Source organism: Psammomys obesus, unplaced genomic scaffold (genome assembly GCF_907164565.1).
Source record: "Psammomys obesus unplaced genomic scaffold, mPsaObe1.curated_primary_1811, whole genome shotgun sequence".
Classification (NCBI taxonomy): Eukaryota; Metazoa; Chordata; class Mammalia; order Rodentia; family Muridae; genus Psammomys; species Psammomys obesus.
In genome coordinates this window covers 2,416,591-2,428,708 of record NW_026596039.1, presented here as the reverse complement: position 1 = coordinate 2,428,708, position 12,118 = coordinate 2,416,591, and the positions used below count along the sequence as shown (strand labels likewise).

Sequence of the window (12,118 nt, the reverse complement as noted above, 5' to 3'; positions counted from 1 at the left end):
CCCCCCCCCCAAAGCCCCCACAATGGAGGAATGGCCAACCTGTGGTACTTTGGGGTAGGTGGGGAGGTTTTGGGAGGTGGGGCCTTGTTGAGAAAGTATGATCATGGAAGGCAATTTCAGGATCCCAGCCACTTCCTTTGTCTTTGCATCCTGACATCCATGAGTGAACAGGTTTCTTACTCTTCACACTTTTGTCCTGTTGTGCCAAGATAGGACCATCGACCATAAATTAAAACCTCAGAAACAGACCTAGAGAAAATCTCTCTTCTCTTAAGTCGCCCACTTCGGGTATTTTGTTGCAGAGATGGAACACTAACCTGGGTTGCTGATAGTTGTGAGGCCAGAATCAGGTGACCTGGCTCGCCAATTCAGCCTCTGCACCACGTACTTTCTTGTACTGTGGCAGAAACTGTAACATGAAGCAACTTTAGGGAGGAAGGATTCATTCCGACCCAAAGTTGGAAGGGGGACAGTGCACTGTGGCTGGGCAAGATGATGGTGGGCAGCTCCGTGGCAGTGAGTGCACATGATAGCCTGTTCATATTTTTTGTCGACTCAGGAAGCAAAGATCTCAAGCCGAAACTGGAGCCTGCCTATAACTTTTAACCCTGTGGCCCTATGTCTGCCAGCTAGGCCCCATGCCGAGAAGGTTCTCTATTCTTCCAAAACAGCCAACAGCTGGGAATCAAGTATTCAAACACATGAGCCTTTGAGGGACATTTCTCACTTAAACAGCAACTTCTTGGCCATAGTACCTTCCCCTTTTCTAGGACTCAGCGTCTGTTACATGGGCTACATAAGCCTAGTCAGGTGGCTGTATAGAGAACTGAATGACTTTGTATGAATATGTGCTTTGAAAATGGTGAATGGGTTGAAAGGTACTTGTTAGTACAGTGATGGAAGAGGACAGCAGACAGACGTTAGAATTTGAAAACTCAGATGACCCCACCTTGTCATGAAGGCAAGGGCTTAATGTGGGTTTTCCTCTTTTGTTGGTGAGAGTCTGACCTGCTAGCATTGCTTTTTCTGTTGCCTCATAAACAGCGAGGTGCTGTCCTGAACAGGTCCTCAGCCATTTTCTTGTGCACATTTTGGTCTCCAGGGCTGTCTTCCTTCTGCCTATTCCCGGGGCTCAGGCAGGGAGAGCAGCTGTCATCCTATGAAGGATGCAAGCTTCTATTTGGAGCTCAGCACCTGTGTTTTTATTTCGAGTCACCTCCTTGATACACGCTGACCTAATAGGCAACACCTGGGAAGTAATCGGTGACAGCAAAGGGAGCAGAGGTTCCCAGGAGCATCAGCTTGTGTTTTGTCAGATTTGAGGATGAAGAGGAAATAACGCCTGCAGCCCCAGTAGCTCTGCCCTCCGAGCTGGCATGAATAATTGAGAGCTGGCAAGCTGACTGCACCAAAGAGTTGCATTATGTAAACCGGCAGGCTGTGTGTGTGTGTGTGTGTGTGTGTGTGTGTGTGTGTGTTCCTGCTCAAGAGGGTGTGTGTCTGCCGCCTGTGCGCCTGCGTGCCTGAGCTTAGAACAGCTGTCTGTGAGGGAGTCGCAGAGGGAGGGAGGGAAGGAGAGAGGAGAGAGAGAGAAACGCAAAGGGACTTCTGTACCGCTGCATGGCCACACCAAATAACAGCCACAGAGGGAGGTGGGGGGAAAAGAAAATAAAAGGGTGCCATGCTTGAAATTCCAGAGCAGTGCGAAACAGCAGAACAGGAGAGCACCCCCAGCCTATGTAAGCTGTGTTCCCAGTCCCCTCCCCAGTAGACACAGGGCTTTTGGATGGGCATGGAGGTGAGTGCCCTCCAACCTCCTCAGGGCCCCTGCTCCCCGTCCCCGCCCCCACTGCCCAATGCATGAATGAATGAGTTTTCTGCACTGCACTCTGCTACGTTCCTAATGGCTTCCAGGTTAGTGCTACCTCGTGCTGACGCTTGTGTGTGTTGTGTGTCAGTCTATCTTTGTTTCCTTGTGAGAATTTTGGGAAGTGGGCGGTTATGTCCTGCAGTAGGGTGGGGGCCCCGGGGGCCTGGAGCATGGACTGGTCTGTCTGTCTGGTTGTGTGCTTTTCTTCGAGTGGGACGCTGGCTGCTCAGGGCTGCCAAGAACACAGACCTTCTGAGGCAGAGTAAATCTGGAGTCCATGTTGATTGCTTCTGTTCTCTTTTCGGGGAATCAAGAAAGCAGCCAGTGTGACATCATGCTGCAGAGATGCCACATTCTTTCCCCTCCTTGCCTTTTCTCCTCTCCTCCATCCTTCCCTCCTCTCACTAGGAGCACCACCTGGGCTGAGTTCAGTGGTCCAGCCCTGAGGGGTGGCCCTGGGTAAAATGGGATGTGACTGATGGGGTCCCCTTTACCAGCAAGTTTTAGTAGGAGCTGTCTGACTTAAGATAGGTGGTCACGAGATGGAATTACTGGTGCGTCATAGAGGTGGCTGGGGGCTGCTGGGGGAGGCTGGACAGGCCATGTGCTCCTGTTCCCCACACACTGACTTCCTGTGGGTAGGAGGTGACAAGAGCAGTGACCAGGAAGATAGGGGCAGATAATGCTCAACCCAAAGGGAGAGAGGGCCAAGCAGCATATGGATCTGGCCAACAGAAGGAAAGGGCGAGAGCGGATGCAGGCAGCTTGCGATTCGGAAATAAAGGTGCTTGCTTTTTTTCCTGTGACTTAGCTGGCACTTGGTTCAGAAACCTGCCATATGTTTTCAGAAAATAGACACCCAGTGGCCGGGGTCTCTCTCCCCCATACCTCCCAGTATTATGAGTTATTTACTTGATGCAGAGAAGTGGTGGAAGGGGGCCGAGGAACTCACTCATCTCCCTCTGGCCTCAGCTAAGAGTTCAAAGAGTTCAGCCAGGGATGGGGAAAGCAGTCTCTGCTAGCAAACTGTTCTGGCCCTTGCCTCGTCTTGACTCTCCTGACAGCTAACCTTGGATGGGGGTGGGGTAGCACTATCCAGCTTAGAGAAGTCTGGGAGCAGCATGAGAAAAGCCAGCCTTGGAAGAAGAGACAGAGAAATGGGAGTGTTCTGTGCTTCCTGGGGCAGGAGAGTGCCGGTGTCCGTGTGGAGGCCACAAATAGGAAGTAGCCCCTGAAGAGCTTGCTGGTGGGTGATGAGTAGAGGACCTACTGGTGTGCATAACTTGGTAGACTGTGAGTGAGTTGAAACATGGTATCAGGTGAGGAGAGAAGGAACCCTAGGGACTTTGTCATCCTCTCCGCTTCCCCACCCTACTGGCCCTCAGAATTTCTGCTGCCACAGAGAGCAAACACACGGCTCTTCCAGTCTGGTGCAGTATTCCTGTCAAGTCCATGTCCCTTGTCTGTGGACACGGGAGAGAAAAAAAAAGAACTCTCAGAAAAAAATTTTTATAAGTTGTGCAGAGTTGGAGCAGGCTGATAAACTCTTTCTGTAAATATTTAGGCTTCGTGGGCCCCGTGGTCTCTGTTAGGTACCCAGGTCTGTCTCAGACCGTGGGAGTCCCTCTGGGTAGGTGGGCATGGGTGTGTTCACAACAGACACATTTCTCTGAACCCCCTGAAAGTTTAACATGCTACTAAAATGTTTTAATTTGTTGAAAAAAAAAAAAAACAACCTATTTAAAAATATAAAATCTATGAATTCATCCAGGTAAGAATTTAAGGTTCATGGTTTTGCATCTAGCTTAGAGATATAACCCTATCAGCAAGGGAGAATTACGACTGGGTGACGCCACACACCTTTATCCCAGCACTCAGGGAGGCAGAGGCAGGCGATCGCTGTGAGTTCGAAGCCAGCCTGGTCTACAGGGCAGCCAAGGATACACAGAGAAAACCTGTCTTGAGAAACCAAAAAAAAAAGTGGGTGACTTCATCGTGGCACCGGAACTCAGGGCCTGCTAGTGAGGGGAAGTGGTGAGTGGGCGTGCTCCTTGTGGGGAGGTACATCAGTATATAACACGTGTAGACACCCCAACCCTTAGCAACGATGAGGTAAAAGCAAGTACCCAGAGGCCCAAAAGAGAAAATGACTAATTCTAGATTTCCCTGATTCAGAAGATGGCTCCAAAAATAGGTTTGCGCTCTGATTTCTAAAGCATATTGGGGGCCGGGAGGGAGGTGATCATTCTGCTCTAATCTGAGCCTGTGGGACCACTTCTTCGGTATGACAGCCATGTCTGGGCTCACCAGGGTATTGGGGCTGTGATCAATTGCTTTCCAATTCGGAGGACAAGTGGCCCAGCCAGTGGCTGAGGCGCCCACTGTCGTGTTGTTGTGAGGGGTCAGCATGTGTAGAGAGGCATAGGAGCTGTATGAAAATACTGCTCAGGAAAGAAATTAGATTTATATTATGGCTCCTTGGGTTGGGGGAAGAACTTTGGTGGGAAGCTACAGGAAATAGTTGGAGCTTTATCCGAGTTATTCAAAAGAGAAATGATTTGCATGCCAAATAACGGCTTCCATCACTTGACTCATAAGGGCCACCTGAACAGGGACTGGAGCCTGGGGAAGCAGCTGTGGAAAAGTGCCTGCCTCCAATGGGCTGGGTTCTGAATTTGATCCTCAGCATTGCAAAATACAAGGCCACACATAAACAAAATTTATGTGGAATATTGTTAGGGAGAGAGAGAGATTTTTTAAACTGTTTTTTAACTTCTGAGAGCAGGTCTGAGGAAATAAATTTCCCTACAATAAAGGAGGTAGGGAGTGAAGAAGTTGCAGTCCAGGACGTGACCTCATGTTTTCCATAGCTGTGAAGGAGGAAAATGGTATTAATTGTAATGTATTTTTAAGAATCCTGGGTGTGGAGGCATGCACCTTTAATCCTAGCACTTGGGAAGCAAAGGCAGGCAGATCTGTACGACTTTGAGGCTGGCTCTGTCTACACAGTGAGTAGCCGAGGCTACATAGTGAGGCCCTGTCTCAAACACACAAACAAACACACAAGAAAGCTCTGGGGTTTCCCCCCACACCTTAAATGTATTTTAAATTGGGCAGATGGACTCTTTACTCTAGCAGTCCTCATTATTCTGAATGCCCATGGCTTTATGGTTTTATTAGAAAGTCTATATGTGCATGTGTTTGTGTATGTGTGTGGGAGGGTGCACATTATACATGGGAGACCAAAGGAAGATTTTGGGAGTCTTCCTCTATCATCTACCACCTAATTTTTTTCTTTTTTTTTTTTTTATTTTACTTTTTAAAAATTTTCTTATTTTATTTATTCATGTTTTTGGGACATGGTCTCTCACTGAACCAGAAGTGTTTCAAGCTAGGTCAGTTGAGCTAGACTGGCCATCTCCTGGGCTCACCCTGTGTCCAGCCTCCAATGCAGGGGCGGGGGGGGAGGCTTACAGGCATGTGTGCATCAATCTACATCTGGCCTTTTATGTGTATTCTATATATTTGAATATATACTCAGATCTTCTTACTTTCACAGCAAGGGATAGAAAAAAAATGGGAGCTAGGTTTGAACCTGAGAGGTCAACAAAGGATTAGCAGGTGGCTATAGCAGTGAGTTGAAAGCTGTAAGGCGAATGCCACGGGATGCTGCTCTTCTGTGCCCATCCACCTGCTGGTGCAGCTGCCCACCCGTATAGGGTCTTTCATCTGCTGTCGTCCTGGGGTAAGCTCTCCTACCTGTGTGGACGTGAGCCTGAGCACAGAGAAGGCAGCAATGCTGAGCTGATGGTGGGCTCGGGCTGCCTGCATCTTGTTTCTGCACGCTTCGCCTAATTTAGATCTGAGTCCTTCTGTCCTGTCCCAGAGATGTCGAGGCTCTCGGCACTTTCCAGTGTGTTCTTTCCCACCCTCCTCTCACATCCTTGTGGGGGTGAAGAGAACATACCTTCATTTTCCTCTAACAATTAAAGCTGACGCTCAGAGTTGGGGTGGGGGGTGTTGCCTTGAAATTAGACATGGGGAAGGGGCTGAGTCAGAAGGGCCACCTAATTTCTGCTGTGCAGGTCTGTAGTTCTTCAGCTTAGCTGCCTTGGCCTGTGGTGATGAGAGGTGTTTCCATTAAATCCAAGTAGTTCCTGTAACATGGCATTAGTTATTTGCACATTGGTCTCATCCTTCAGATTGGAAATTTAGTCAGAGATGGTATTCTTCATGTCAAGACATGATGTGGACATGGTCAAGACATGGACCATGTTTCAATTGATGGATGGCATAGGATGGGATGGGTTGAATATGTGTACATTTGAGTGCATGTAGAATCCAGAAGGCAACCTCTTTGGTTTTATCCTCAAGGATGCCAACTATCTCCATGAGCCAAGGTCTTCCACGGGCCTCAAACTCACCCGTTAGGCTTAGCTAGCCATGTAGCTCTAGAAATCCTCCTGCTTCTGCCTCCCCAGAAACAAAATCACAACCGGGCTCTCATGCTTGTGAGCACTTTACCAACCTAAGCTACCCTTGCTTCAGCAAGCCCAAGCTTGCTACACTGATTTTGCTGAGGCTGGGGGAGGGGCACTGGAAATTCTATTCAGTTGAACTCCTCTTTGCCTTATTTGACTAGCTGGTGGTCTCCCAGTGGACTGAAAATCTTTTCCAAGGGGCTTCCTGAGATAGCTTAGCATCTGCTTTGACAAGGTCCCGTACTCCTGAGCCTTGTAGATTTTGAAATGTTTTGGGTAGAGTTGAACTTAGATTTGGCAGAGACCCCCTAGAGCCACATTTAAAAATTATTAAGTCCCTACTCTGTGCCCACTGTCACGTTCAATGTATATGGATACAGAGACCCATGACCTACTCATTGCCCAGTGGGGCCCTGAGAGTGAATTCATTTTGTACAGTTAGAAGTGCTTAGAGAGTACTTGCTTGGTGATGTTAACTGAGTGAGATTAGTTTTATTTTTAAAGACAAATTCAGAGCAGTGGGAGGTGGGGAGGGAGAGAGAGAAAAAAAATGATTATTGATGAAGTCCTTTTAAGAGACATTTGTACCTGCCTGCATTGGCCTGTTGTTGAAATTCCCATGCAAAGGTCTCCAGGCTATGGTTCCCACTTTTGAAGGCCAAGTTCCCAAATTGAGTAAAAGTGTGACCACTAAGACTTCTTCCAAACTAGGCTGTTAGAGATCACACAGCCAGCCCAGCAGAACTGGACACCAGTCCTTAAGTACTTGCTCTGTTGAGACCCCTTTCAGGGGGATGAGATTATAGCACACCAGCAGGTTCTGCCTGTGATTTCAATGTCCTTCTGCCTCAAATTTTAAGACTCTCTGCCTTGTGAAAGTAGTAGTCAATATAGAACCGTATTATCCCTTGTACCTCTTATTCAGGTAAGGCAGACAAGGAACACAGACAAGGAACACATGTTCACAGACAGATTTGTTGGGTCCACCAAAGAGCTCATAATTTTAAACCCAGATACTCTGATGTCTAGACAAAATGACAAGGCCAGCCAAGAGTTTGGAAGTGATGTCATGTTTCAGTTTTTATCAACTCAGAAGTCAGAATAAAGACTAAGAGCTGGAGTTATAAGGAAGACAGACTTGGCCAATTTCACAAAGGTATGTCTAAGAGAGTGCCTGGACCTGATAGAATGGATAGCTCTGTAGTCCTTCAGTGCATGCCTGTGACCCCAGCATGTGGCAGCTGTTCCCAGAGAGGCACTGGGGAGCTTCTCTAGAGACAAGACCCCACCTCCAACAGTGTCTGTTATAGTAATAAAAAGCGAAACCACGAAAGCGTGACCATTCAGCTCCTGTAAGATTAGGAAAGAGAAAGGAGTGATGGAGTGATGAATCTGGGAGGGAGAAAGGCCGCTTTGAATGAGTGGCTGGTCCTTCAGAAAAGTGCTGCAGAGAGGCAACACTTGAATTTTTGATGTAACACTCAGAAAGGAACCAATGTGTGAAATTTTAGAAGAAAACAGAACAGAAAGTGGGAACTCTCAGGCAGAGGTAAACTTGGGTATGAGGAAGAGAATGGCCCAGGGAGGCTGGGAAAACAGGGATAGAGATACAAGGTCAAATAGGGAAAACAGCACAATGCCTTCTAGGTAGTTGGTCATTAAGTAAATGCCTTGGAGGAGATGAATTTTTCTCTCCAGGAAGTGGGAAAAGGAAGCAGTGTGATTGGGTGTAATCTGTGACTATGACTGGCTGTCTGACTTCGGACTGGCTCTGTAGCATACTTGGTGTTGTCCATAGTGACTACAATTTGTTTCTCTTTGAACTATCCACAAAGATAGCAGCAGTCCTGGCTTCTCCTGTACCCTGGAAGGACCCAAACGAACTTCTTTTTTTTTTAGGAAGAGGGGAAAAGTGGGTCAGGCTCTTTTGGCATTTCAAGCATGGAGCCCCAGTTCCACTGCAGGCTCTGGTCTCCATGGAAATGAAAAATAGTGTTTGTCATGCCTGTTCCTGGTTTGAATTCCAAACTCTGGGCTCAACAAGCTGCAGGAAGGCCAGGCTGTGGGGGTTGGGGTAGATGGAGGCTGCAGCCATTGTGAAGAAGGGCCATTCTCCTTGGCTTGAGCATGAAAAGGCCTTTGCCCTGACCAGCCCTCTCTTTCATCATCACTTCTCTGGACCATGAATGCCAGTGTCGGGGTAACTGATGTTCTGCTTTTCTCTCTTTGGCCCAAGAATTTACATGGACCGTGCCCTTGTGTCAATTGTTCAGTTAATTCATCAACAACCGAAGTCACTGCTAAGACTTCTCCAGCAAGTATGTACCCAGTGGGAATAAGGTTAGATGGTCTGACAGTCACGTGGCAGCAAGTGTTTAATGGGCTGTGTCACTTTTCAATTACTTCATAACATTTTTTTTTTGAGAAACAATTTTAAAACATTCCCTGTATTGTTCTTTTACCATTTTATTATATGGTTGTATGCATGGACCTGTTTGTGTGCATAGGTACAGATACACATGGAGTCTGGAGGTCAATATCAGATGTTTTCCTTGATCATTTTCCATATATAATAATAATAATATAATAATTATTATTATATTATTATTTAATAATTATTATTTATAATAATATTAAAGAATAATATTATTATTTAATAATAATATAATGATTATTATTATATTATTATTATTATTATTATTATAATTTTGAGATAAGGTCTGTCACTGAACTGGGAATGCTCTAGACTAGCTGACCAGCCAGCCCAAGGGGCCTTCTCTCTGCCTTCCCAGGGCTTGGATTACAGGAGCATGTTGCTATATGGAGCTTGTGGAAGCTAGAGATGGAACTCGGGGTCCTCATGGTTAGGTGGTGAGCATTTTACCAAATGGAACCATGTTCCTTGGCTTCTAAAGACTGGAGAATAGGAATCAGTAAGTGAAGCCGAATGAACACTGGAAGTACCCCGGGTTATAGACACTGAACCTGCAGAGGGCTCATCAAGTCATTCTGAAAGGGTAGAGGGAGCTGGATGAGTCTCTCAGTGTCTGTCTCATTCTTGAAGCAGTTAGAGAGGCCCATTATAAGCTGTCAGGAGGTGACAGCCTCAGTGTCCCAAAGGGACAAATATATACCTTCTGAGAGCTGTCTGTCTCATTGCCCACCTGTCCCAGGTCATCCCAGTTGCCACACAAGATGTAACTATACATTCTTTCCTAGAAGAAATTGGCTCCAGGGTAGAATTCTGCCAGGATTAGACTTTAGATTATGGGTATACAGAGAACAGGTTCCATCCATGACCACAGGGAGCTCTTTGCATGAAGACAGCAGTAAATTTTCCATCCTTTCAGTTTCCACCTCATCCAGCATCCTAAAGTGTATGTTGGTCCAAAGTTCCTGAGATGTGTCTTGGTGTTGACTGGGGGTGACTGATTTTTTAAATGTACTGATCGATTCCTCTCTAGGAAGGAGATGCCACAGGAATCAGGGACCCAGCTGGGATTTGTGATTTAGGACATTTGCACCGTCTAGAAGCCTAGTGGGTCTCCCCTTCCCACCCACTGTGCTGTGGCTTTTGGTGGGTGCAGACATTAAATTCAGAAACGTTTTTAATGGGCAAGGAAGCATGAGGACTCTGAATTTGAAACCAGGGTAGGCAGGCAGGCAGGCTTACTGATGGAGACATTTGCAAGCAGCATGTAAATTCTTTGCAAAGCGTTACCTACACACACCTGTAGCCTTCTTATCTCAGACACATGGACATAGGGCTATGAGTAAACTCAAAGTAGAGTGGCTAATTTACATGAATATTTGCAGTGGAGTTCTAGAGAACGAGGGAGGATTATTGATGAGGCTTCAGAATTGGCACTGAGATGGATCATACGGAGATCAGTTACAGGAATCAGCTTTTGCTAGATACTGTGAGTGGCAGGGAAGGGGGAGGGGCCTGTGAATGCCAGTGGTAATTAGCAGGACCCTGGACACCCCACTGTCCTCCACTGGTTCTCCTTCCTGTGTTCCATCAGTTCTGCTTCAGCTCTCTATACTAGCAGGTCACATAATGAGTTGAGAGTAATTTTTACCATTCCAGGGCCTCTGCCTACCTATGGCATTATTAAGAAGGCTCTGAGGCCAAGGACATTTAGGTATATCATTTATTTACTGATCCTTCAAAGGTTGCTCTTTGGACATACAGTGGTTCTGCAGCTTTCGAGTGGTTCTCATGTAGGATGCAGATTCTGAAAATGATCCCCTGGAAACCATCTGGAGATGGTATGTGGGCAACACTTGGGTCCTGTAGTTTTAAGAATCATGCTTTGTGTTGCCAACACCCCCTCCATCCACCATCCTCCATGAGTAATGTCCAGCAACATTTACATCTTTTACCCTTAACCCAACAGGCCCCCAACAGTCCCCCAACAGGCCCAGGAGGTTGAGAAAAGAGACCAAGGGAGTTTAGAATCCATTTTGATGGCTCAGCTGTTTATTGGGACTAGTTATGCATCAGTTGTTATCCTAAATATCTTTAAATGAGAAAAAAAAAAAGAAACTCAGGAACCAAGGTAACAGAAAGCAAAAGGCTAAGCTGGACCTGCTCACGTGACAGGTTGGCAGTTTACCCTGCCTACTGCTTTGAGGTACATACAATGGCCAGACTTCAGATGCAGTGCTCTCCAGATGGCAGTGCCCTGGAATAGACCGGGGAGTCACTTTTTAAAAGTTCCCTGTGCCCCTTGGCACAGAGAGGGTTGTAGCTATGCACTCGTTCATTAAGGGCACTTTAGGGCTTTGGGAATCTCATCGAGAATGAGCTAGAGCTGTGGTGCTCGTGGCCACAGGATTGCAGAGACAGAGGCTGCAGTCCAAGCAGGTGGAGGCACAGGGCATCCAGAGTGGCAGGTACGAATTTTGCAGTATCTGGGGCGGAAACAATCTTTCATAATGACAAACAAATAAACTTGAATAAGGAACACCAGCTGACCATTGTGTTCTGCTCAGAGTTCTGAGAAATGCACGGGTGGCTGACCAGGGAGCTGGCACTCTGACAAGGTCTGCCTGTGCCTGCAGGACCTCACTAGGAATAAGGATGGGGAAGGAAAGCCAAGAAAAGTGGTGCAGTTGCCAGGGCATGTGAGGTGCAGGTTGGGGAGCTCGCGAAGATAGTCACTTTATAGAAAGAAAACCTTTGTCCTCCTGCTACATTTCCCTATTGCTCAAGGACATCAGCCTAACCCGAGTCCAGGAAGTAGGCTATGACCACACATAGCATGAGATACTGTGGTCAGGCTAAAGGACATTTTTTTTTTTTTTTTTTTTTTTTGTCAGCGAGGTAACTGGGACAGGAGTGAAATAGTCTTTGTCACCGGTCTTACACATAGGAGAGGTGGGGATGAGTGGGTATCTTCCTGGGTTAGAGGTGGCCAGCAGGGGTCTTAGTGGACCTATTACTAGGGAGATGGGATGATTATAGGACTCTCTGGAGCAGCTTCTTGTCACTCTCTGCATGTTCCATGCTGTTTAAGACCTTCATTTTATTCCTGCTGCTTTTTTCTTTCTCCTTTTTTTCTTTCTGTCCTCCATTGGCTTCTTTGACTTCATGGTTTTTGCTTGGCTAAACACATTTTTCTGAACCTAATTCTTTGAGGAAAGCTTTCTCTCTCACTCTCTCCTTCTCTCTCTCCCTCCTCTCTTCCTTTTCCCTCTTCATTCTACTTTCTTAGATCACACCAGCTTTCATTCCAATTAGAGGTCATGTCTAGCTCTGCCT

At 46.7% G+C, this 12,118-nt stretch overlaps 1 protein-coding gene across 6 annotated transcripts in view; it reads left to right on the top strand.

Moving 5' to 3' along the window:
* Gramd1b (GRAM domain containing 1B) overlaps window positions 1-12,118 on the top strand; it is a 134,803-nt gene that overhangs the window by 80,394 nt on the left and 42,291 nt on the right. The window contains exon 1 of one of the 6 annotated variants that reach the window (XM_055621795.1): window positions 1,644-1,798. The exons of 4 other annotated variants lie outside the window; for them this stretch is intronic. Coding sequence is in view for 1 of the 2 variants with exons in the window: in XM_055621792.1 (XP_055477767.1) it covers window positions 1,865-1,914 (50 nt within the window). In the remaining variant the exon portion in view is untranslated. Of the gene's footprint in view, window positions 1-1,643; window positions 1,915-12,118 lie in introns of those variants that run through there. One more of the 6 variants, XM_055621792.1, reaches the window with a different exon arrangement.